At 40.4% G+C, this 22,671-nt stretch overlaps 1 protein-coding gene across 1 annotated transcript in view; it reads right to left on the bottom strand.

Annotated features, from left to right (window-relative positions):
* The window catches only part of LOC124162002, an 84,451-nt gene that overhangs the window by 7,418 nt on the left and 54,362 nt on the right, over window positions 1-22,671 (bottom strand). The window contains exons 2-6 of the mRNA XM_046538310.1: window positions 10,702-10,917; window positions 9,733-9,942; window positions 7,418-7,641; window positions 2,076-2,485; window positions 394-895 (exon numbers count right to left, since the gene is read on the bottom strand). Coding sequence (XP_046394266.1) covers window positions 394-895; window positions 2,076-2,485; window positions 7,418-7,641; window positions 9,733-9,942; window positions 10,702-10,762 — 1,407 coding nt within the window. The 5' untranslated portion in view covers window positions 10,763-10,917. The remainder of the gene's footprint in view (window positions 1-393; window positions 896-2,075; window positions 2,486-7,417; window positions 7,642-9,732; window positions 9,943-10,701; window positions 10,918-22,671) is intronic.

The raw sequence follows: 22,671 nt of genomic DNA, 5'->3' as shown, positions 1-22,671 counted from the left end.
TCATAATCCACTAGAAGATCTGGTTCAAAACATACATTTATGCTACCCACACACATAATCTATGTTTTAGATGCAGGTATATTGAAAGTCAATCCACAAACTTACAGTTTTATCTATGTAAAGAGCTCCTAATGGAAACTGATGATTTTTCTCTGTGTTTTGAACAATATTCTTATGAAATGAAAGGTACTTGCTGATACTTATATTCCTGAATCTGAATTTGCAATAGATTGTAACTTTTCAAAATTCATTATTTTGTAATTAATTTTGTGTGTAAAAAGCATGTAATTCTTAGCTCAATGTAGTTTTGATGTGTCTCATATCTATTCATCGTGTACCCACCCATTGGACAAATAAAGCTATTGAGATTAGGTATTAATACTACTTGCATACCTGAGGAGTCAGCAAGAGTACAACGGCCACCAGCACCAGTAGAGAGAAGGCAACAAACGGAGGCCACGGATACGGCATGTAGTTGAATGCACTCAATGCACCATCGTCCGGCTGCTGCTGGATCGAGAGGAAGACGGCTGCCAAGGGACTCGCTATGGCAATGCCAAGTGCTCCGGAGGTCAAGTGCCTGCCGGGGGAGGAGTGGGGGGAGGGGAGGAGGAGCCCGGCATCCAGGACAGCGAGGCTGGCGGCGGGAAAGCAGTCGGCAACGGAGCGCACGATCAGGTAGGACCAGAACGTGAGCCTGGGGTCCCCAAGGAGTGAGGGGCAGGACCCGCTTGGACCCAAGAGGCTGGGGCCCGAATTGATCTCATCGTAGGGCTGGTGGATGGAACAGAGGACGTGGCATCGGTCCACGGCCGAGGGACGACACGAGAGCTGTGAGAAGACCTTGTCGTCCAGCCGGAAGGACGATATGGGGTAGACACACATCCTCTCCAGTCTGGAAAGAGCAATTAGGATGACCACATGCAATGAATTGGAATGAAAGATATGTCGAATACAGTGTCCAGTGTCTGTCTCTATGGCTCACCATTAACCTCAAAACTAACCGCCCTTCCCTTCCATTAACCTCAAAAATACCCACTCCCACCTTAAATTTGTCTCTGTCTAACCCCACTGCTCACCACTCCACAGATATGTTGTGCATAAATTCACAAGACTGAGCTCACCAAATGACACAGTGCAACGTAACAGTCTCCTCTTCTAACTGTTTAATAAAAGGGGAATATGTATTACAATTCATTGAACAGTACATTATAGAACACCTCTACCATATAAATACATAAAATGAAGTTACATATATCATATAATACATTGAATTCACGGGGATAGAATGCCTTGATCCGATACAATGTTGCAAGAAATGACAATGGTCACTTGAAATGAGCACACGAAAAAGGAGAGGAGAGATAATAAGCTACCCATGGTATGGTATTTTTCACCCACTTTATTTAATTAAAAGCCCTGCGTTAAGTTCACTGGTCGCACTGCATGAATTCACGCATGGCAACATTTGGTGAGGCTGCCTTGCACGACATTCTTCCAACTATCCTCTCTTGACCACATCGTCATCATATGGCACAGTAATGCTATGATGCCAGGCAGTGGGCGATTCCCAGAAATGCTTCACCATGGAAAATTAAAACATGTGACTCTTCCGTAAGTTTTAAGAATTCTTTTAAACTGTATCTATTGGCCAGTGGTTTTTACACTGTTGAAGAATCTTTAAATATATAACCATGGTAATTTCTAGTATTTAGTATCATGACTGACAGTAACGTTGGTCATCAAGTAATGTCTCCCATATCATGTAATGTGATAGAAGGATTGAAAAATTATTATAATTATAATTTTATGTTTATCTCACAAAAAAGATATTTCAGCATAATCAAACTTGAGGAGCAGGAGCTAAGTCATATTCAATTTTATTACTGCCGTAGTCTGACAACATTGAATGTCTTCAGTATACTTTGTTTTTATTGGCACTTTTGCAGTATTTGAATGGAAGTTATGGCGTGCAAACCTCCCTCTATTTTTCTTTCTCATTTTCACGTCCGATATTGAAGATTTTAATGCATTGAATGTGTTAAGGCTAGGGAAACCAATTCTCCCAAACTCACTCGACAAAAGAGCCGTCCAGGGTGGCGTTGATGGCCAGGCTGTTGCTGGGGCTGTGGAAGGCGTGGCAGTTGGCCGTTGGTCTCTCCTGATCCACATCCGAGAAGCACAAGTGCGTTGGACTGCCATGCAGGGCAGCAGCAGTCGGCTTGTCTGACGCAGGCTCCGTCCCCTCACTCGACTCATATTCACCCACCCCCCCCTCCTCCTCCTCCTCCTCATCCTCTTCCCCCCCTTCGTCCGCCTCCAACGGGGGCACATATGGTGGCGATGTCGTCATGGCAGTGGTCAACTCGATGGCATCCTCCGTCGTCATAGCAGTTGTCATGCTCTTGCCTTCCAGCAGTGAAGACTCGTACTCATCTTCCTCATCGCAGTCGTAGCGGCAGTCTCTGAGAACCAGCGAGCCCCCCTGCAACGTCAAAGGCGGCAATAGTCATGACAATGAGCTCTAAATAATGGGATGCTGACGCCCCTACCCAAGTGAAGCTATGAGATCTGACAATCTTGACAATGACCTCTAGAATTGTACTCTGTTAAAATGCATGGGAAATGATGCATCTTTGAAATTTTCTTTCTCAGCTCATTAAACGTGGGAGGGATTGCAACAGCGAAGAAAAATTACTTGCATCTTATATGACAGTTTTCTCACTTTTCAATACACCAAATTTTGAAAATTTTCCCACTTAATAATATATGAGAATCATCCATATTTGGAGGGCGTGGACGGTCTTAAACCAGGTATCAACTGCTCCCATGGTGCATAGCGACCAGCATTCCATTGATTTGAGCTCAGTGCACTCACCATATGCTCAATTCCAATTTGATTGGCACACTTTACGTGAATTCTCGCTTGCTAGACTCCAACTAGACTCAATAGACGTCTCCATCACTTACAACTCCCACGACAACTGCGTTGTCAGGCCTCGGCAGTTTTGCTATGTGAGGTAACGGGACACGCAGCGTCATAAAATAAAAAAACATCGCGATCGAATCGACGACCCCTGTCTTCAGAGGTGGTCGATCGGAAATATGCATGGATAAACCGGAGCGAACGCATTTATAATAATTTGAAGGAAGAGGAATATCGGGGTATCCAATATTGTTCCCCGGGACCACCTCCCATCGGCAGCATTTGAGAAAATTTTCTAATTTGCGTCAGAATTGGGAGAAGAATTTTTTTTCATAATTTTGCCACTTCTGTTGCATATACCGTAGGATATTTGCATGGCAGGTCGAATTTCAGGTCCTAAGACGAGATTCTCAATTTTTCAGGAGTTTATGCCAGTTAAAAATACAGAAAGCGAAGAAAAAAATTTCTCCAACCCGCATAATTAACAAAGGTTAAGATCCCTCAAGTACTATGGGCATCTGAGGTAGTCGAGGCTGCGAAATAGCATCTCTCTTCTACTTCCATGCATTTGCTCTGATTAAGTTCGAGTCTCCACTATTGATCCCACACATGAACGTTGTTTAACCCATTAATCCCCAGCGTTGCGTAAACGCAACATTATGGAATCCTAATTCTCAGAACAAGTTTCTACTTGAAAATAACTTTTTATTCGATTTACTGACTTCTTTTAAGTATCTCTAGTTCTAATTTTGTCATTTCCACCAACATTTTCATTTATATATAGTTGTATTTCTATCACTGATGGTGTTTGGCATAAAAATCGATGCACACATACGAGACACTCTAGGGAGAAAGACATACCCCAGCATGTCCGTTGAAAAGCAGAATGGGGCATTTCCTCCAAAGGAATACTGATAATTCCCGGGAAAGATGTCGTGTGCACAAATCAATTAAAACAATAAAGATGTAACCTAATATTTAAAGAATTACTTTTCTTATATTTATTTACTGGAGTTTTCCCAGCGTTCTGTACACGCAGCATTGTGAAAATCATATACAGTAGAATCCTGATTTAAGGTTTTTCAGGGGGGACAAAATTTAAAACACTAAATGAGGACCTGCCATTTTTTTCAGGTTTCAGGGTCTGTAATGATTGGAATGGCTTTTTATGAATAAAAAATATTATTTTAAGTAACTAAAAGGTGCTGCATGCAGCAACAAATTCATTGATTAAATGTTCTCTGCCCAATGACGGTTGGATTATACTTTTCAGGAATCAGCTAAAAAAATGGGTAGTAAAAATAAGTAATGAGAGGATGACAATTGTTTTAATGAAATATATTAAGAAAATTATAAGATACGCAACTTAATAGCACTCCCACAAGGAATATTATTATGGACATTAGTGATTGTATTTTTACGCATATTTTAGTGGTCTCGATGAAATTTTAAATTTTTTTCTGTAAAAGTGACATGTAGGTGACCAGAGCATTTCTAATATAATAAGAAAAGGTGTAAGTAAGTACTCGAAAAATCGTCATTGCATCAATAAAGATGAGTGAAATAAAGGGACAGCAGACGATCGCTAATCTCGAATTCTAAACTACCGAATTTCTAGTAAAAGGGAGGTTTTCTGGAATTTTGCCAACTTAACGTTTTCTGTTGCCTCGGCGATATGAGGGATTTATGAGCCTTTAAAAAGCCTCCTGTGCGCACATTTTGGATTTCGAGGTCATACAAAAAAGGAGAATCTTATTTCTAGTATGCCTACAAGTCGATGGTGATTCAACTGGATGATAACACCAGATTCGTTGTCATATATCTGCGGCCTTATGCAGGTCGAATGGATCCGGGAGGAGTCGCTTACGCGGCGCGCTGATCACCTTGACACCTTGTTTCTCGGCAGCTTTTAATAAAATTTGGTTGGACCTTGAATAGCGATTAGCTAAACTCTGTTAAGTGAAAAGTTTTAATCTTCAATAGAACTGGATTTCATTGACAAATTGTCATTGCCTCTGGAGTTTGGCAACTTCGTCCGAGTTATGATGTCGAAGTCAAACACCAAGGGATTCCTGCTGCATTTTCGTATTTTTCCGCGCTCTATCCGCGATCTTTTTTTACGGTGATTATGCGGTGATTTTTCCCGGCATGAGCGATTTATTTAGAGTCATGGACCGTGATAGTTCGTCAAAACTCCGATTGTCATTCTCTTTTGACTTAAAATAGCCCCAGATAAATATCTTAGAATCGACAGCGATATCAACCAACCGCATGTCGGTAAATGGGCTCCGGGATATCTAAATCACGATGTAAAATGATGTTGTTCCGTAGGGAAAGAATGCTCACGATCATGACAATGGAAACACTTCCTCGGTTCTTTCGCTCTTCCTCCGTGGAGACTGACCTTGGAATGGATTATAGAAAGAATCTTCTTGTGAACTGCGCAAATGATATTGGGCCTCCTCTTTTGAAAAGAGAAAGTAGCCGAAAAATATTGAGCTGACAATGGACTGCCTGTATGGAGTAGAGTTGAAAGGGGCATAAGCCATCAATTGAAAACATTAGGAGAAAACCGTCATTGTAGCGGCCCTCGGAGAATAACTTGTGTCATCAGTCGTCACGTATCATCGAAGTCAAGTTCAAGAAATGAAGGATATAGTAGTTAGAGGTTATTAAGGGATGACTTAGCTCCATTAGATCGCATCTGATTCAAAAAGTGCCTGGTGTCTGGATCAGAAGGGGAACGAAACATTACGAGAAGACAAATCACCCAGCTTGCGAGTTGAAGGTCCCAGCGCCGCATTCGCGGAAGAAAGCAGTTGAATAAGCGTCCCCCGGTAGATTCTATCGACTCTTGGTAAACGTTTACGGGACTCTTCTTGTTGATGAGCAGAAATTCGAAGATTTGGATAATCATTTGCATGAACCGTCATGAAAAAACGTTAAATCGGGCAAAAAAATCTTGTGCGGGAAAATTTTTTACGACCTGCGAAAATGCGGAAAAACGCAAAATGCGGAAACACTAAATACGGATTATTTTTACATTGTAATAATAGGGAATGAATCGGGACCCCAAAAAATAAACGCTAAATGCGGAAAAACGTTAAATGCGAAGACGTTAAATCCGGATCCGACTGTAATACCATTAATATAACATTTTTCCAGAAATTCTTCTTAATTTGGCCAAAATAAATCGGAAAATCAACCGAAGTTTAAAGACCTCTTTACAGTCTCGGAAATAATGGGTTACATCGGACGACGGAATATTGTCAAAGTCAGAGTGATCACTAATTTTGCGATAGATGACAGCGTCGTCAAAAAATAAACGTATTTTATTCCTAATTCGACAGCATAGGCCATTCATGTACATAATGAACAAAAGGGGTCCGATTCTGCTTCCTTGTGGGGCACCTGATGTCACTTCACCTTCATCAAAGCTAATGCCGTCAAGAACTACTTTTTGCTTAAAATCACTGAGAAAGTCGCGTATCCAATTTACTACTGCTTCGTTTTGCCCACATGGCTTTCTTAAAATCTAAAAATTAATGCATCAGCTTGTCTTATCGATTCACCTGATTTGAGAAAGTCGTCAGAAGAAAGATCGCGAGCTGTGTTTTGCATGATCTACCTTTCTGGAAGCCGTGCTGGCAGCCATGGAAGAAGTTACGACTGTCCTTGAATGTCATGATATTTCTATCGACGATAGCTTCGAGTATCTTGCCTATAATCGATGTTAATGAAATTGGTCGACAGTTCCCTGGGTCATGTCTGTTTCCCTTTTCAAATATCAGAGTAAGGTTAACATGCAATTTTCCAGTTTACGGGTAGCTTTCCATCAGACAATGGCTGCTTGAATGTTATCTCTAAGAACGGTGGCGCTAACTCCTTGAGGACAAGCGCTGGTATTCCCTCAGAACCCTGAGATTTACTTTTTTTATCGATTGTAGCTGTTCAGCTATGCCATCGCGCTGAATGGTTATTTACTTCGTCGGTTCATCATTGAATGGAATGTCTAAATTACATGCAGCATCGTCTTACATAGTTACTGACATCATTCGACTTGATCGTAGAAAACAGCGCATTCAAGAAATGAATCCCTCTCAAGAATGTAAACAACAAAGAAACGACTAGTAAGACCATTGAGTGGCAGAGACGCGGTAACGCACTTGGCAGGGGGTCAGTGACATCGTCAAATTATCTGCAAAAGGGTCGAGTGCCTCGAGAAGTGGGTGACGGATCGGAAAACGGAAAAATATGGCTCTCTTCAGTCTTCATCCACACTCTATCACAATCGAAAACAAAGAAAAGTTGGTGAACAATTGGCAACACTCTTTAATCCTATATCCATTATCCAATTCTATCTCCGGTCTCGTATCCCTTGCGCTGTCTTGGAGGGGAAATACCCGTTCCATATCATCCTCTTGAGGTGTCTCCGTCCATTTACAGTGTAGTAAGGCATGAGGTATATAATATAATGAGGTATATGCTCACCCTTTGTCCGCCCCAATCGTGGCACTGGTCGCCACAGCGCTCCTGCACGATGACGCCTCCAGAGGCCGGGGGATAGGCACTGCATTTGAAGGCCACCCGGGGGGTGCGGGCGTCACGGCGACTCACCACGGGCACCACAAGCAGCAGCAGACAGTACGCCACGGCACCCAGCACCAGCAACACCGCCAGCAGCGCCCTCAGCCGACGGTGGCTCCGCGTGCGACCTGCGAACCACGCATTAGTACGTGAATACGCGAGTTTCAACAATCACCTCGAATGTGGATTGAATGGGGAAGTATGTAGAGTGCAAGCTTAAGCCCAATTCGAAAAGCCACTCTCAGTTTGACGAAGGGTGCGTTCCCAATCACGCATCAACACATGACCTTGATGCAGCCGTTCCGAAATTGCATCAAGGCATTGACGCGCTGATGCTGATGCGTGATTCGGAACGGCTTGATGTGATATGAGCGGGAAGTATTCCGACGTTCAAAATACCCGCAGGCACCAGGGCTGGAAGATATTTCGGGTGAAGCGACAACACAATGATCAATATAACGAAATTTAATATGCATGGTAACTATGATGACGAAAAACGATTAATTGATGCGTATATTAATGCTTCATTATATTCATTTCGGTCGTTCGAAAGTTCCAAGCCGTAACTTGCAACTCATATTTACTTAAAATAGTGTAGACTGAGCGAATTGACGGGAATTTGTGCAGCTAACTCGATAAACGGTCAACAGGGATGCGTAGTGTACAGTACATCTCAGCCATCAGTGAGTTTTACCGGTCAAATTGTTTTGAAGAGATTATTTTTACGATCAATAGTAGGTACGTAGATTTAGCTGCTAGACATCAATTTATGGTTTCCCGATAAGATATGTACGACTTGAAAACAAATTTTTTTCATAAAAATTGGGAAAAAATACTTAAAACCATGATAAAATTTTCAAAAACGCGATTTCATTTATTATTTTGCTAGTGGAAGGAGTGGTTAAACACACAAATTTACAAGTCGCACATGCGATCTATTTTATTTTATCGGTGTGTTGTGGTTTACTAACAAAAGGTAGAATGTAAGAAATAGAGGAATTGGTTGGAAGACATCTCAGGTCCATTTTCAAAATCGATCAAGGATTAGGCAACAATAAGTTGTAATTTTAGATTGACTAATATAAGCAAGGTGAAGCCGATGAAAGAAATTATAAAGAAGCGGACAGAAAGATATTATCAAGGAGTGGGCGACAACGATAATATAGCCAAAACTCACAAAATTTTAGGAGACGACGTTTGGTCAAAATTAAACAGTCTGGAAATAGTATTAAATGTACGAAAAAGAATGAACTTTGACGAACGGAAGTGCGCTGTGACAAAGGCAGTGAGCAGACCTTAGCAAACATTAGCCCACAACAGAACATAGATCAGGTGCCACGAGTTCATGACTTAAAAATAACATTAATATAAGTATCTTCGTTGCTTCTGTACATGAACATTAGTAAAGCCGATTGTAAGAAGTGTATCTGTTATTTTTGAACACATTTGCTTCCCAACGTATCGTGGAACCTTGCCGTTCATAGTGCGAAACAACTTCTCAACATAAAATACCTTATAATTAATATTCATTTTATGATCGCCTATAGCTACTTCATTGAATATCGTAAGATTGGAAGTGGTCCCCAATTAATTATTATAACTGAGAATATTTATATTACTAATGATTTGTGATTCTTTTCCGCAAAAGAGCTAACAGCTGTTAGGCTACTCGGAGGGTTCGGCAAGAAAGAATATCGCATTAGCGCAACTCGTAATTCTACTGTTTTGAGATCCATTTCCTATAAATCAGAGAGTCGGAAAAAATTGGTATGATATGGTATTTGGAGGGGATTACCGACAGTAGAGGTCATTTGCGCCATTAGGGAAGAGTAAGGAGGAAGGGTGGAGAGAAACCCGACGTCGGCATTGGCCTGCTCTTAACGAAAGGCGCCAAGAAGACCACGGCTTAACGTCCCATCCGACGGACGGAGTGTTGCACTTGAGGTGTCCTCCTTAAAGCACTCAAGGAGGAATCGGGCAGTCTCAGAATTAACTCTGCCACAGCCGAGATTTGAAACCTGACCCACGGGATGTGAAGCTAATACTCCAGCCAACACACCAATCCGATCTCCATTAATAGCATAAATGTTTCCCCAGATATTCAATGAAGAACAACATGAAATTTGCACCAATTCGCAGACATTAGGAGGCTATAAAAAAGAGATTAAAGCGAGTACCATGTGTATGTGTAGCACGTGAAATGAGTAGCACGTACGTACCTCCGTAGTCCTTGAAGTCGCTGTCCTTGCCCCCTTTGGTCCCGGAATGGCCCCAGAGTCCAGAGGTGATCCTGTCGATGAGTGGGCCCACAGCCAGGGGCCCCAACAAGGACACGGCCGGAGCCACCATGGACACGATGCGGGCCTCATCGACAGACAGACCCGCAGACCTCATGTGCAGCGGCAGGAACGGAATGAGACACGCCAACGCTGCGCAAACGAACGAAGCGATTGTTAAAATTAAATTAAACGGACTGCGGAACTCTCAGATTTTGACGAAAAAGCAGCACGCATGAAACTCTCTATTTGAGTGAAAAATATCATTGATGCATTTTGCGAAAATCTATGCAGAACAAGTGGCGGATAGGGACAAGGGGGGGGGGGTAAGTAGGGGGTAACCTCCCAGCAGTAGTTGGGGTACGAAGAAAATTGCCATTCTATCTGTTGTACCAAAGGGGGGGGGTGACTATAGCCCTCTTAGATCCGCCACTGTGCAGAACAGCTGAACAATGATAATTTCCGAAATGGCGGTTTTCCGCGAGCACGAAATATTATTCCACGCCACGTTTCTTGAGAAGGAATCGATCGGAAGATGTTTGGCGGGTTATTTTTCATAAAATTCCATGAAAATCAGAAGTTTTAATAAAATCATTGTTTCAATAATTAAATGGTTTTACCGTTTATTAATAAACAATAAAAATTTTGATCACGTGATTAATCTGGTGGCTCCCATTGAATGATTCCGAAGAAGCGTTTGCTCGATGTTGTATATTTCCGCTAAAATGAACTCTCATGAAGAAGAGGAACTCTCAGAATTTTAATGAATCTACTTTTAATATATATTTTGATAACTTTTTTCACTTTCCATAGCAACACTGAACTTAAGGCCCCAATGTTACGGTCAGTTAAAGGTCACAGCTACCTTGCATGCTGTTGCACAAATTTGGGTTTTTTTCGCTGCAACCTCACCTCCGAAGAAGCAGAAGAGGAAGACGTTCAAGGGAACCATCTTGACGTTCGCGACAGCCATCTTTCTTCCTGCAGTTCACACGATCTTCGCCAGATGTCACTCCGCTTCAGATGGCCCCTCAAGAGGACGGACTGGACGGTGTCTGAAGGGACTCTGAAGCGAGCGCCGCTCCCCCTGAGATCCACATCAAGTCCTCCACCTCCTCCAGCGGCTCCCTGCAGAAGAAATATGCAACTATAGCAGGTGATTGCGGAACACAAACAGAATGACGACAGAGAAAAACTTTTCTCGAGTCGCCCACCGTGGTACGCCAAAACGGTATACCATCCTCATGACTTGATCTAATGATAATTACCGAGTCGGTAATCCAAACGACGACGAACTGGAGTAATTCACTCGGTGGTAAAATGTAGGTGCAGATCGCAAAAGCGCCACACAGGGCTAAGCGTCAAAGGGACAAAGTTTTCGAAAGCATAAAAGCAGGAGACGACGCGCGCATTAAAAAAACAACCAGGTCACACAATCAAGTAATTCCTTTTATTTGAAAAAAGAAATAAACCGAAGGATTTCTATAAACAATTTCTTTTGCAATTTTTTTGTAAAGTTACTTCATCTGGTTCTTATAAAAACAATGCATACTTAAAGTTAAGTCTAAAAAGTTAATTATCGCTATAAATAAAATTTTTCATGTGGAGCGTGTTTTATACAGTGGCAGAAAGTTTCTACAGTTACAGAAAGGTAATATCCAGAGTTCAGAACGGCAGCTTAGAATATCACTGGGTACGATCGCTCTCGACTGAGCTGCATTCATCCTTGCGGGTACACTTTCCCTCAACTCATTCGTGATACGCAGTGCAGCCGCTAGTTCAAGGAGGCGACGATCTGCAGAGCTCCACTACTCATCACGCTTATAATATTCATCGTAAAAAACTACGAACTCCGATGCTTTTATAGGTCGAATGTTTTGCGCCGAAATCATGCTTTACACGTAGAAGTTGACTCACTTCTACAATATTTTACGACTGTAATCAACACAGCAATGTCCCAAGAGTATCAATACGTCTCCTGAGGGCATAATTAGAAAAAACAAAAGAAGTGTCAGTAGCAACGGAGAAATAATTTCATCTCATCTTATTTGCGAAAATATTAAATAAAATACTGTCTTACCATTAATATATCATAAGAATTAAATAGAATAAAAGGAATCTATTATTGTATTTATGCTTGGTTAAATATACAATTGCAGATTACGATATATCTTTAACCATCGACTTCTACTGCGTTTCACAGTTTCAACTTCGCTCGCATAGATCGATTCGTGATTCTCCGCAGTCACTGTCCACACATGCGAATAACAGCCTAAAGCTATGGCAGTCAACGACGACGAGTAAAATCGGATTTTACTGCAAAGCGATTTTATCCGATTTTACTGCAAAGCTACAAATTTTATCTGAGATGTTTCATGGGTCATAGAAACTAAAAATTAGGAGATCTTCATATTTTAACTTTTTTTAAACAGGGTTCAATGTTCCATCGAATTGCTCAGACAGAGAAGCACATTTGATGAACACGTGCGACATGGATGAAAATAATGGGAATCAATACTTTATCATTAAAAGTATTTTATTGATAGATGTTGCCATTACCACATAAACATCTCTGCGAATTTTCACGACAATTTTATTGTACATTTACAGCTATTTTACAGCTATTTATTAAAGTAGCAGCATTCCATAAGCTGGTAAACAGTAGCAGAGTACTATGATCTACTTATTAATACTAGGTCGATATGTAATAGAAGTGTAATTCGCTAAGTTACCTCTGCGATAATAATGCTTTGTATTTTTCGAGTAAAAAGTGATATGCTGAGCATGATAACACTGACATCTATCGGGAAAACGAGTGGGCTGAGAAGGAACAGCGTCCTTACTATTGGGCTTCCGCAGTAGCCGTGAATCTTATTATAGCTGCGCTGAGGCATCGCGCGGAAAGTGTTACGGTAGGGTGGTCCTTATTTTTCGATTTTTCGAATTTATTTCGGGACACCCCCTCATTTTATATCAATTAGTGTAAACACATATTCTATGAAATATTATTGCAATTGAATAAAGGGAAGACGTGCCGGATCGCACTCAAAGTTGAGAAATTTTGGCATTTTTGGCCGTTTTTCGGATATGAATGGCGATAAGTAGGCGCTGGTATTTTTCAACTAATATTATATGGTAGCCAACGATACATTGGACGTTTTACATGCTGCGCCTAATATATTTTCCGATTGTGATCAGTGGTTCCCGAGAAAAGGCCCCAAGAGTGAGCGCGCGCCACCCCAGGCAGACACTTTGGGTGGCACGCGGGTTGCATACGCTCAATATTTGTCGACCATCCTCACTCATCGTAAAACCTTAAAATTCTACAGATAAACTTTGAAATTCGTCGATATAACCTTGAATGCTATATTTATCACTGTTTATCGCCAAAGTTTTTACAAAGAATCGCTCCCTCAAATGTATGGAATAATCTTCAAATTTTACCTAAAAATAGAGACGACCCTTGCCTCAAATTAGAAAATTTTATGAATTATTTTCTCGAATGTAAAATTTATACAATAGATATAAAGACAAAGATATTGAGAAAGTTCTATCCTACATACCCAGAAAATTTCATGGTTCTAAGTTTCTAACGAGTAGCGCTTCGTTCACCACAACTTAAATCGGCGTAACTCAAGAGTTGAAAACTTGAGAAGACTGGCGTACTGGTTCGCAACAACTTAAAGCGGCTTAACACGAATTGAAATAGCCATCAGGGGAAAAAACACAAGAGTTTCTTAAAAGTAGCCAGTAGCAGACTCTTCTATAAGTCTTTCATATGTCTTTACTCCTTATAATTGCACTCTTTTCACTTGCAGAATATGTTTATTGCATTTAAAATATGAAATATAGAAAAGATGATAAGATGCAAAAATGCTACTCGCAACAAAAAGTAATAAATATAATAACAAGAAGTAATAAAAAAGATAAAATAGTATAATAAAAAATATTTACTTTATGATTAACATGTATATACAACTGTCATAAAAACTTTTTGATTCGTGTGCTGAATGTTTAATTTTTAACAAACTCCTGTTAACACAAACATCACACCACTCACAAAATAAAGACAAATGCGCACCAAAATTATAGTATTGTAATCTGGCTGGTTGGTTTAAGATGGATTTCTGGGACAGCTTATGAACGCGCTTGCGGCGAAACACATGTATAATGATAATGGGGATGGTATTAACGTCTATCGTCAACCACATGACCGATCGAAACTTATCTCAGATGTATTTCACAATGAGTACACATTCTGTGCTGTGATTGGTGGAATGTTTCACCATTAGGACTAAGGGGTATTAAGTCATGTCACGCTAAGTTAAGTTGTTGTGAACGAGGCTTAATTTTCCACGGAAAAAGACAAAAGGCGACCGAATGAACTTGAGTGATGCGCCCTCTTAACACCTTCCCCTGCACCTTCTTTAAAACTTTCACATTCATCTTGGAATTATCGCGTATCATTGAGAAATGCCTCATTAAAAATTACCTGTATCTCAGACTCAGATATTTTTTATATTTGATAAATATTTTCATACTTAAGCTTCGGGTATATGTTGATAGTAGTCTACTCAATTTGTATATTTTGGTTTATTCTAGACCAAATCAGACTGGAGTATACCCTTAAACCCTCCCCGACTGATAAAAAATGGTATACTATTGGACTGTTCAAATAAGAAATAGCATGTTGAGAATTTTTCAAATATCGAAAAAACGGCTGCATAACGGTTTGTTTTTCAAAACGGTGTTTTTACGCGAACGAGAAATTGTCGACATCGCATTTTTTGTGACGTAATCAACGCGAACAGATGTTTGAGGACTTATTATAAAGCTACATTCTTTGAATTAATAGAATGTAACTTTCACAATCATAACCAATGCGAATGTAATCAAAATTTCCAAACAATTTATTATTAAACACTGATCTTTTAAAAAGTCTGTCGTTTCTGACATTTTTACCTTTAATACTTTGTTCTATAAAGAATGTTGTGTTATTGAAATTGTCAATTTATGACCAGAAAATATCAAGACGATAGCTTAAATTTTGCGCGAGTTATTATAAAGGCATTTTTTGATTGATTGATGTGAGTGTTGGGCCCTGTTAGGAGCCTCCCTCCTGCATGGAATAGAGCTAAAAGCGACTCGGTGGCTTCGGGAAAACATCTAACGACTCTTGGCTCGCGTGAACCGATACGAGGGGCTTCCCCACTAACTGGCTTACTCCTCGCTGCTGCAAATGCGATGCCTCGCATGCACAATGCATCCGACAGAGCGGTTAAAGGCGCGACCATACTCGGACGTATGCAAATCAATTCATGCGGTTCCGATAAATCAGTGCGAGGCTAATTTACGCAGATTCTTAAGGCATGCAATTAATTCCGGAGACAATTTGTGGAAGTTACACACATTCACCATGGAAATCTCTTAAGGCCTGGTTACACGATACATTAACACGTACGGGTTAATGTCTAAATGTATGCACGCGTGAATGAATACGAAAATGCACCGTGTAACCACCCAACTTGTGCGAATGCATGAACGGAAAATAGAACCTGTTCTAATTTGGTTCATGCATTCGTACATGTTCCGTTTACATCTACAAAAATCATTCACGCAAACGTACATTAACTTGTACGTGTTAATGTACCGTGTAACCAGGCCTTTAGTTACAATTCAACGTTGTTTTAAATTCCCGGGCCGGAATATCCGGATTTCTATAGTCACCTGCTTTTGTACGCGTCCTTTTGGGGATACCATTGAAATTTTCTTACGTAACACTATTTTGGTGGCTAACACATATACCTTAATAGCTTACAGTACCGTAAATGTCCATGTAATAATTATCAAGTAATCCCAATGATAGTTCACGAAGCGTTTTTTCTGATCAATCATTTTATCAGCCATATAATATTAGCACTTCCTTTAATGAAACACGTTGATTATAATTTTTATTATTTACCACGTGTCTGTTTATTTTTTTTACCTAGGGTGCAATAACGCATGGATGATTTAAATGCAAGAGAAGCAGTGCACAAAAAATCCGTCCGAATATATATGGTAGTTTATTTTTCTCGAACTCAGCCAAAAGATAATTGTAGGAAGCGACAAAACTTTTTTCTGGCAATATTTGCGTAAAATTCCGTCTTCAATGATGCTAGTGCCTTCCCCAGTGCATAAATACCTTTAATGAAATTGAATTGGCAAATGAAGTGAGGCTCATTGCGAACTCATGGCGAGCGGGTTCTCAGCCATCCCTCGGCATGGGCCTCGCGTGGTTCTTTCTTGTTTGAATCACACGATCATTTTTTTCATCGCGAAAGTGATCACTATCGCGATCACTTTTCCCGTCGCGAAAAGCGATCGCTCAAGTGATTTATTTTCTGAATCACAAGGTCACTCCCGCCGTCGCCTTTCGCATCACTTCCGATATCACAGCTCGTTGTCATAGGACCCGCATCACGAAAATACATAGCGTGTTTGTTTATCTATGTCGTTCCCACAATTGTCAAACGCTGCGCTGCAATCACACCATACGGTAATGCGTTCTGATTGGCTGATATAGGGTTTTAGGGAGGGTTTTAGCGACGGAAAAAGCGACCGGACGAGTGATGAAAACTAGTGATGGGAATCCTCATCGCGATCGCGAAAAACAATTGCCGGCGACGATCATTTCGCCTAGTGATCGCGATAGTGATAACTTTCGCGACGAAAAAAAATGATCGTGTGGTTCAGGCTTTACACTCTTTTGAGCGATTCTTTCCCTCAATTAGCATTCGTCCCTGAACGAGTGAAATTAACACGAATCTAATGACGTCACCGACTCACGTAAATGGTCGGCAGCTTTCAACTATTCATACTTTGTAGGTGAGAAGGAATGGCTGAAAGGGGAATATTTTTATTATTCCGTCGCCATAACCTATCCGTCGAATTCTTTCAATGAATTGCGATTCCGGGTCGCGAGTGAAGAAGCGCCGAATAATTGCGTGCGGATGGTTTGAAAACACTTTGTAGATAAGCGCATGTTCATTCTTCACTATCCTCGCTATACATACCTAAGTAGTCTCTCATTGCAGCGTGCTCTCGACGGAGAGTTTTCGCCTGTACTGGTTGGGATGCACATCGACCCTCTAAGGTCCATAAAGATTGCAGCCATTAGATTTCGTAACAAAATACGTTTATAGGCTAATATTAGTGCGTAGATTCCAAAACTATTTATGAGAAAGCCTATTGTTCCTAAGCCTAAGCCTGTTGTTGTTTAACGTATGTTCCTAAGCCTAATCTTTCTTTATTTAAAAGATCGTTTCTTTATTTGGGGCCCATGATTTTTAATAAATTACCTTGTTCGATCAAAGAGTTAAAGAGTATAAATAAATTTTGTAAAAATGCTAAAGATTGGTTGCTATCCCATGACAATATAAATGTTCTTTTTTGATGTGCTTGTGAATACATAGATATCATTATATATTATTTTTTTCATAAATCATTTTTATATTTTTGTGAAAGGAGACAAAAGAAATATATTTTATTTTGCCCATATATTATACTTTGTTCTTGTTTATTGTAAGTCATTGTCACATATAAGTTTCATTAGGATAATGTTTCAAAAAAATTATATACACTTTCTTTTGTTTTCTGGCCTGCATTGAATTTAATTTCGAAGATAGTAGCTTCCATGCTGGTTTCTTATTTTCACCATTGAAGTTACCTAAAGCTCCATTAATTTTGTGTCGTTAAAAAAAGTGTACATTTATGGTTGGAGTAATAAATTCATTCATGTGTCACGTGATGACTAAAGACATGACTAAACATTAATTTTGTGAAAATAAGAGAACAAATGCGGATTTTTTCGTACCTACTCCACACATAAAGGATGAACCGAAAGTCCTGTTATGATTGATCATCACATTGCTGTCTTAAAAAATATCAAATTTCCACTTCGTAAACAGCATTTCGAGTGAAACTTTTTATCGATGTGGAAACTACAGTGCCTCAAGGATATAAAAAAAAGAATATAAAACTAGAGGCCAATAATAGTCTATTCTTCAATAGAACCGATTCTTACAATCGTACACCTTCTTATTTAATTTTGAGAGAATTTAAAAAAATTGGGGACATGTGGGTCTTAAAGGGTAAACACGATACCATGCGAGTCAGCCCAAAGATGTTTCGCGATCGCCCGCTTGCAATACGACTCAAGCGCACTTCATGCCCATTTTAAAATTTTAACAACTCGTGCAATCTAGAGCATTGTCTTTACAAATACCCATAGAAGGAAAACATTAATAAACGCTTAGTGCATGCATAAAATAAGAATATCGATACAATGTGAGTATCCCACGTAACCAGTGACGTAAGCAGATCCTTATTTGGAGGAGGGGGGTTGTTGAACGGTCCGTCTTGACCCCCTCCCTTTCATTCAACCCTTGATATTCTTTGCTTACCCACATATATGTATACTATTGAATGATCACTAAATAAGTGCACGGTGGTGTAGTGGTGAGACCACTCACTGATTCCAAGCGAAGTGATTGCTTTGAGTTCCCACTTGGTGTACGGCTCATTACGACCCAATAACAACAAAACGTTGAATACAACAATCATTAGAAATACAACAATATGATTCTATCGCCGAGGAGATGCGGAAGTTACGTGTTATCATTGAATGAAAGTAACAGAATCAGGCGAAATGTCGTGGAATGACATTAAAAGTAAATGGAGGTGGCACTTTTCCACAGGTTTATTTAGAGTACGACGCGTTTCAACCGTTAGGTTTAGGTTGTACTTGATAATGACCTAACGGTTAAAACGCGTCGTACTTTAAATAAACCTGTGGAAAAGTTCCATTTCTATTTTCTTTTAATACTTATAAAATTATTGAGTCAAACAAAATTATCTGAGAATTGAAAGCAAAGATTTTTCTTTTCAAATTGTCGGATCACATTTCCTCTATACAAACACACATTTCTCCCTGACAATAGGAAGTGGATTTTCTGCACTGAAACGTCTGGAGTGAGTCCCTTCTCTGTCGTAAATTCCGGTTGAAACCTTCAGACACCACAAAACAAAAAATACTCGAAATGCGAGGAGGCCATTGGGAAGAAACTGCCGCGCCCTAAATCTGAGATTTCACACGAGGCTTAGTCGGGTGTGAGCTCTACCTTCACCTACCTACCTCCGGGGTAAATCACTGAGTGAATGATTTCCAAAATCACGTCATCAGTAAAAAATGCATTACCAACAATTGCTTCGACATGATTATGCAGTATTTTGCAATCTGCATGCATAGTGAAGGCAAGGCCTTTGGCGCTATGACTCCTCCCCTTTACCACCAGACATTGTCATTTTCAACTGTAAGTTCCCAATACGATCCATGTCGAAAAATTACGTTCCATTCTCTGCGAGCAAAACCATTATCTGTTTCTCATTTTTCTCGAAACTTCGCCTTTGATTTTTCTTTTGTTCTTGCACGCATGTCTTCAATTTTACTGTTTTCTTTTTTCGCGCTAGTGGCAACCTGGCACCATAAGCTGCCGTTCGTAATACACGAAGTGTCGCCCTCTATTTCAGAGTTCTTTTTGTTCCTTTTTCAAATAAATCAGTTCATTTTTGGCGGTAAAGCCGTGTGGTTTTGTGTGGTCGTCACTTTTCTCCATGAGTCGAAAAACAGTTGAAAGCTGCAGTAGGTTATGGGCCCAAGCGCAACGGGTTCCAATGTGAAAGGGTGTTACTTGCGAAAGTAAAGATTTGCTATATTGTGGAGGGGAAAAAGTGCGACAGACAACGGTTGCTGTTTACGGTTGGCGCATTTTTGAATCATCATGGCGACGAAATAACGAAAACTCGACGAGAAACCAAGTTTGAACTCAAAACAATCACTTCGCTTGGGCGTTGCGAATGAAAGCAGGTTTTAACAGATGTAATGGTTAAATTTATAAATCGCTAATCTTAAGATTCCCGGCGGTAAATAAGTCTGAAGAAAGGTAATTCATAAAACGATTTAAGCTGGAGGGAAAAACATTAATCCATCGTTGCGGATTAACGCCTTTAATACTCCCTAGAGATGATTGGCTAAGACAATCAAAAAACTGCTTCGAAAATATTTTTCGTCAAATTTTAATTTGTTTGGATTCCCCATCTTTTGCACTTTCGCCAATTGCCACCTCAATTATTCCGGCAACGACGTACTAAAGGTTTCACCGGGATAAGATGTAACCGCCATTTTCGAAAAACATATTTGAAACATGTCCTTCTCACTGTCTACCAAGTAACGTTAAAACCTTTTCTTCAAAGAATTATATTTCAAAGCTGTTACATTGAATAAACCGCATACTGCGATTCTCGTATAAGCGTGGAAGAATGGCACAAAATTAAAATTGAATAGTTATTAAATTTATTAGCCATCGGAAGCTGCAAACGGAGTCAACTTACGCTTATGCATTAACAACAGAGCATTTGAAATGTATTGCCATAAAACAAGTGCGGCGATCATTAAATTTAATCGACCGAGTGATCAACATGAGGAAGTCCTAAGAAGAGGCGGAGGAAAAGGAAGTCTTCTATGAACCGTGAGAAGTTGACGGGACAAATTGATCATCGGCCACATTATGAGGCAAGACTGCTTTATGAAGACAATCGTCAATGTACGAGTGGATGGGGAGAAAGGCAAAGAAGGCCCAGTCGAATAATTTACATAACAGTGGTTTTTAATATGCAAACGAGAATAAATACGCAATAATGAAAAGGTCAGCCGAGAGGAGAGCTGCGTCAGACCAATCTTCGGATTGTTGACTTAAGACGACGATGAGGGAAAACAGAGCTACAGGCCACTCTAACTGCAGGAAAAAGTGCGAATTGAAAGATATATCAAGAAACTGCCCATTGTGCATCATATTTTCGATACTTATAGTTGATCTAAGATGTCATACCAAACGTATAAGCCGAAATGAAAACGTAGATGAGAAGGAAGTTTGCAATTGCATTTTGAATTTCGCTGTCCTTGAGCCGCTGGAGGGCGACAATATCAAATTCCAAGAGCCACTATCGAAAACTCTCGCGTATGTTATAATTATAATTACTTATCAGTCGTCCGCAGCGAATATTCGTGTTGAACGCCGCGTAATCTGTGGCGGTGGGATGGGGAGCCTCACGGATAAAAATACAAATGAATGACATCAGCGTGACATAATCAGCGGGGGCCGTGATTTCCACACACATCCGGCCGCTCAATATGAAGCCACAATTCCCTCCACTGCTCCCAACTACATACGCGCCAATCACAGAGAATCACGAGGTTAGCATCTCACAGCTGTTTCATTAAAATAAGTATCATGCATTCAAGATTTGTATTACTAGCTCGTTGATACACCACCCACGTTCGCCATTTGGCAGAAAAGAATGAGCTTATTTACTGAACTCTAAACAATGGAATGATGGTCGCTAAGCACCACGGGAGAAATTGAAGCCCACCAAACATGGCTGCCTGTTGGTCATATTTGGTCAGGTGCCTCAGAAAGAATCATGTGGACTGCAGGGAAGAGGCCCATTCCATTTCGTTTTCGCTTTCTACTCTGTTTTCAAAAATGTCCGCTGCGATCCACAGTTTTCCAATATTGGTAATTGCGGGGAATGACATAAAAATTTATTAAATTCACACAGTTCACGTCATTAGGAATATCTGGCTTCTTAATATCAAAATCGCAAGTTATAGAAACGAAAACTACGGGAATGCCAATCGCTCAAAGTTGGGCAACTCGATTTTACTCGCAAAAAAACTGGTACTTTTTTGTGGTACAGGAAATACTATTGAGCCGAAGATTTTTTAAAGTACATAGTACAACGAAGAAATAAATTCTCTTTCGTATGCTTTTTGTTGCATTGAAATTGATTGCTTCATTTAGACGCTAGAGCTCCTCAAAGTCGGGTATGTTGCTTTTTTTTACAAACAGTAGAGGCCAACTTGAGCATCCTATTTTTTAATACTCGCGGAAAAAAGTGCATTTTGGGGTTTAAAAAACTGCCGCAAGGGTTCCAAGTAATTCATCATCATTTTCTCGAAATCTCATCCGTACTTTATCAACAAAGAAAAAAATTAAAAAGTTACGCGATTGCCACCTCAAAGGAAGGCCCTAAATACGCCCGCCATTCAGGCCCGGACTGGCCCGCCGGCCCATCGGCCCGTGGGCCGGTGCGCCCTTAGACCAACGTGGTCTAAGGGTGCGCCCTTAGAAAAATGCGTTCCTGCGCCCGCAAGGCGCAAGTACGTCTTTTCTAAAAGGTGCTCCAGTCAATTAAAAACCCAACACTTGTATACAAAAACAACTTATACTGATAATACAGTAACTAAGACGACAGCGGCATGCCATGATTGCAATGACACGCTGCGCCATTGCTAAGGTTTGCGCGTTACGAGACAACGTTGACAGCTGTGGCGGCGCTGAATGCAGACCTATGATGCAGACGACATGGCGCCAAACGAGAGGCGATTGTTCTTCGAGTTTTTCCAGCGGCTATTAGGGATTGCTCGGTAGGGTGTTGCCTATTTTTTATATTTTCTCTGATTTTTAATTTCTACCTCTTAAAATATGCTCTGGGGTGCAGAATGGATATCCTAAAAATTTCAGCTCAATTGTTTAACATTTAGAGGTCGCTCAAAGAACATAAATACAATAACATTAAATTTTCCCGATTTTTTGAAGTAACATCATTTTCAGGGGTAACGCACGATTTTGCAGATGTTTAGAAACAAAATTCGCTCCATTTTAACGTCCGCTCAACAGTTTTCCAGGAATACATTACTTTTCCGCGAGCTACAGCAGCGCGTTACACCCCTGACGGCGAGCTGGTCGCTCGCAGGCCGCATCACCTGTTGAAAATAAGTAG

Source organism: Ischnura elegans, chromosome 7 (assembly GCF_921293095.1).
Source record: "Ischnura elegans chromosome 7, ioIscEleg1.1, whole genome shotgun sequence".
NCBI lineage: Eukaryota > Metazoa > Arthropoda > Insecta > Odonata > Coenagrionidae > Ischnura > Ischnura elegans.
Note: the sequence above shows the minus strand (reverse complement) of the source record. Positions and strands in the feature narration are given on the sequence as shown.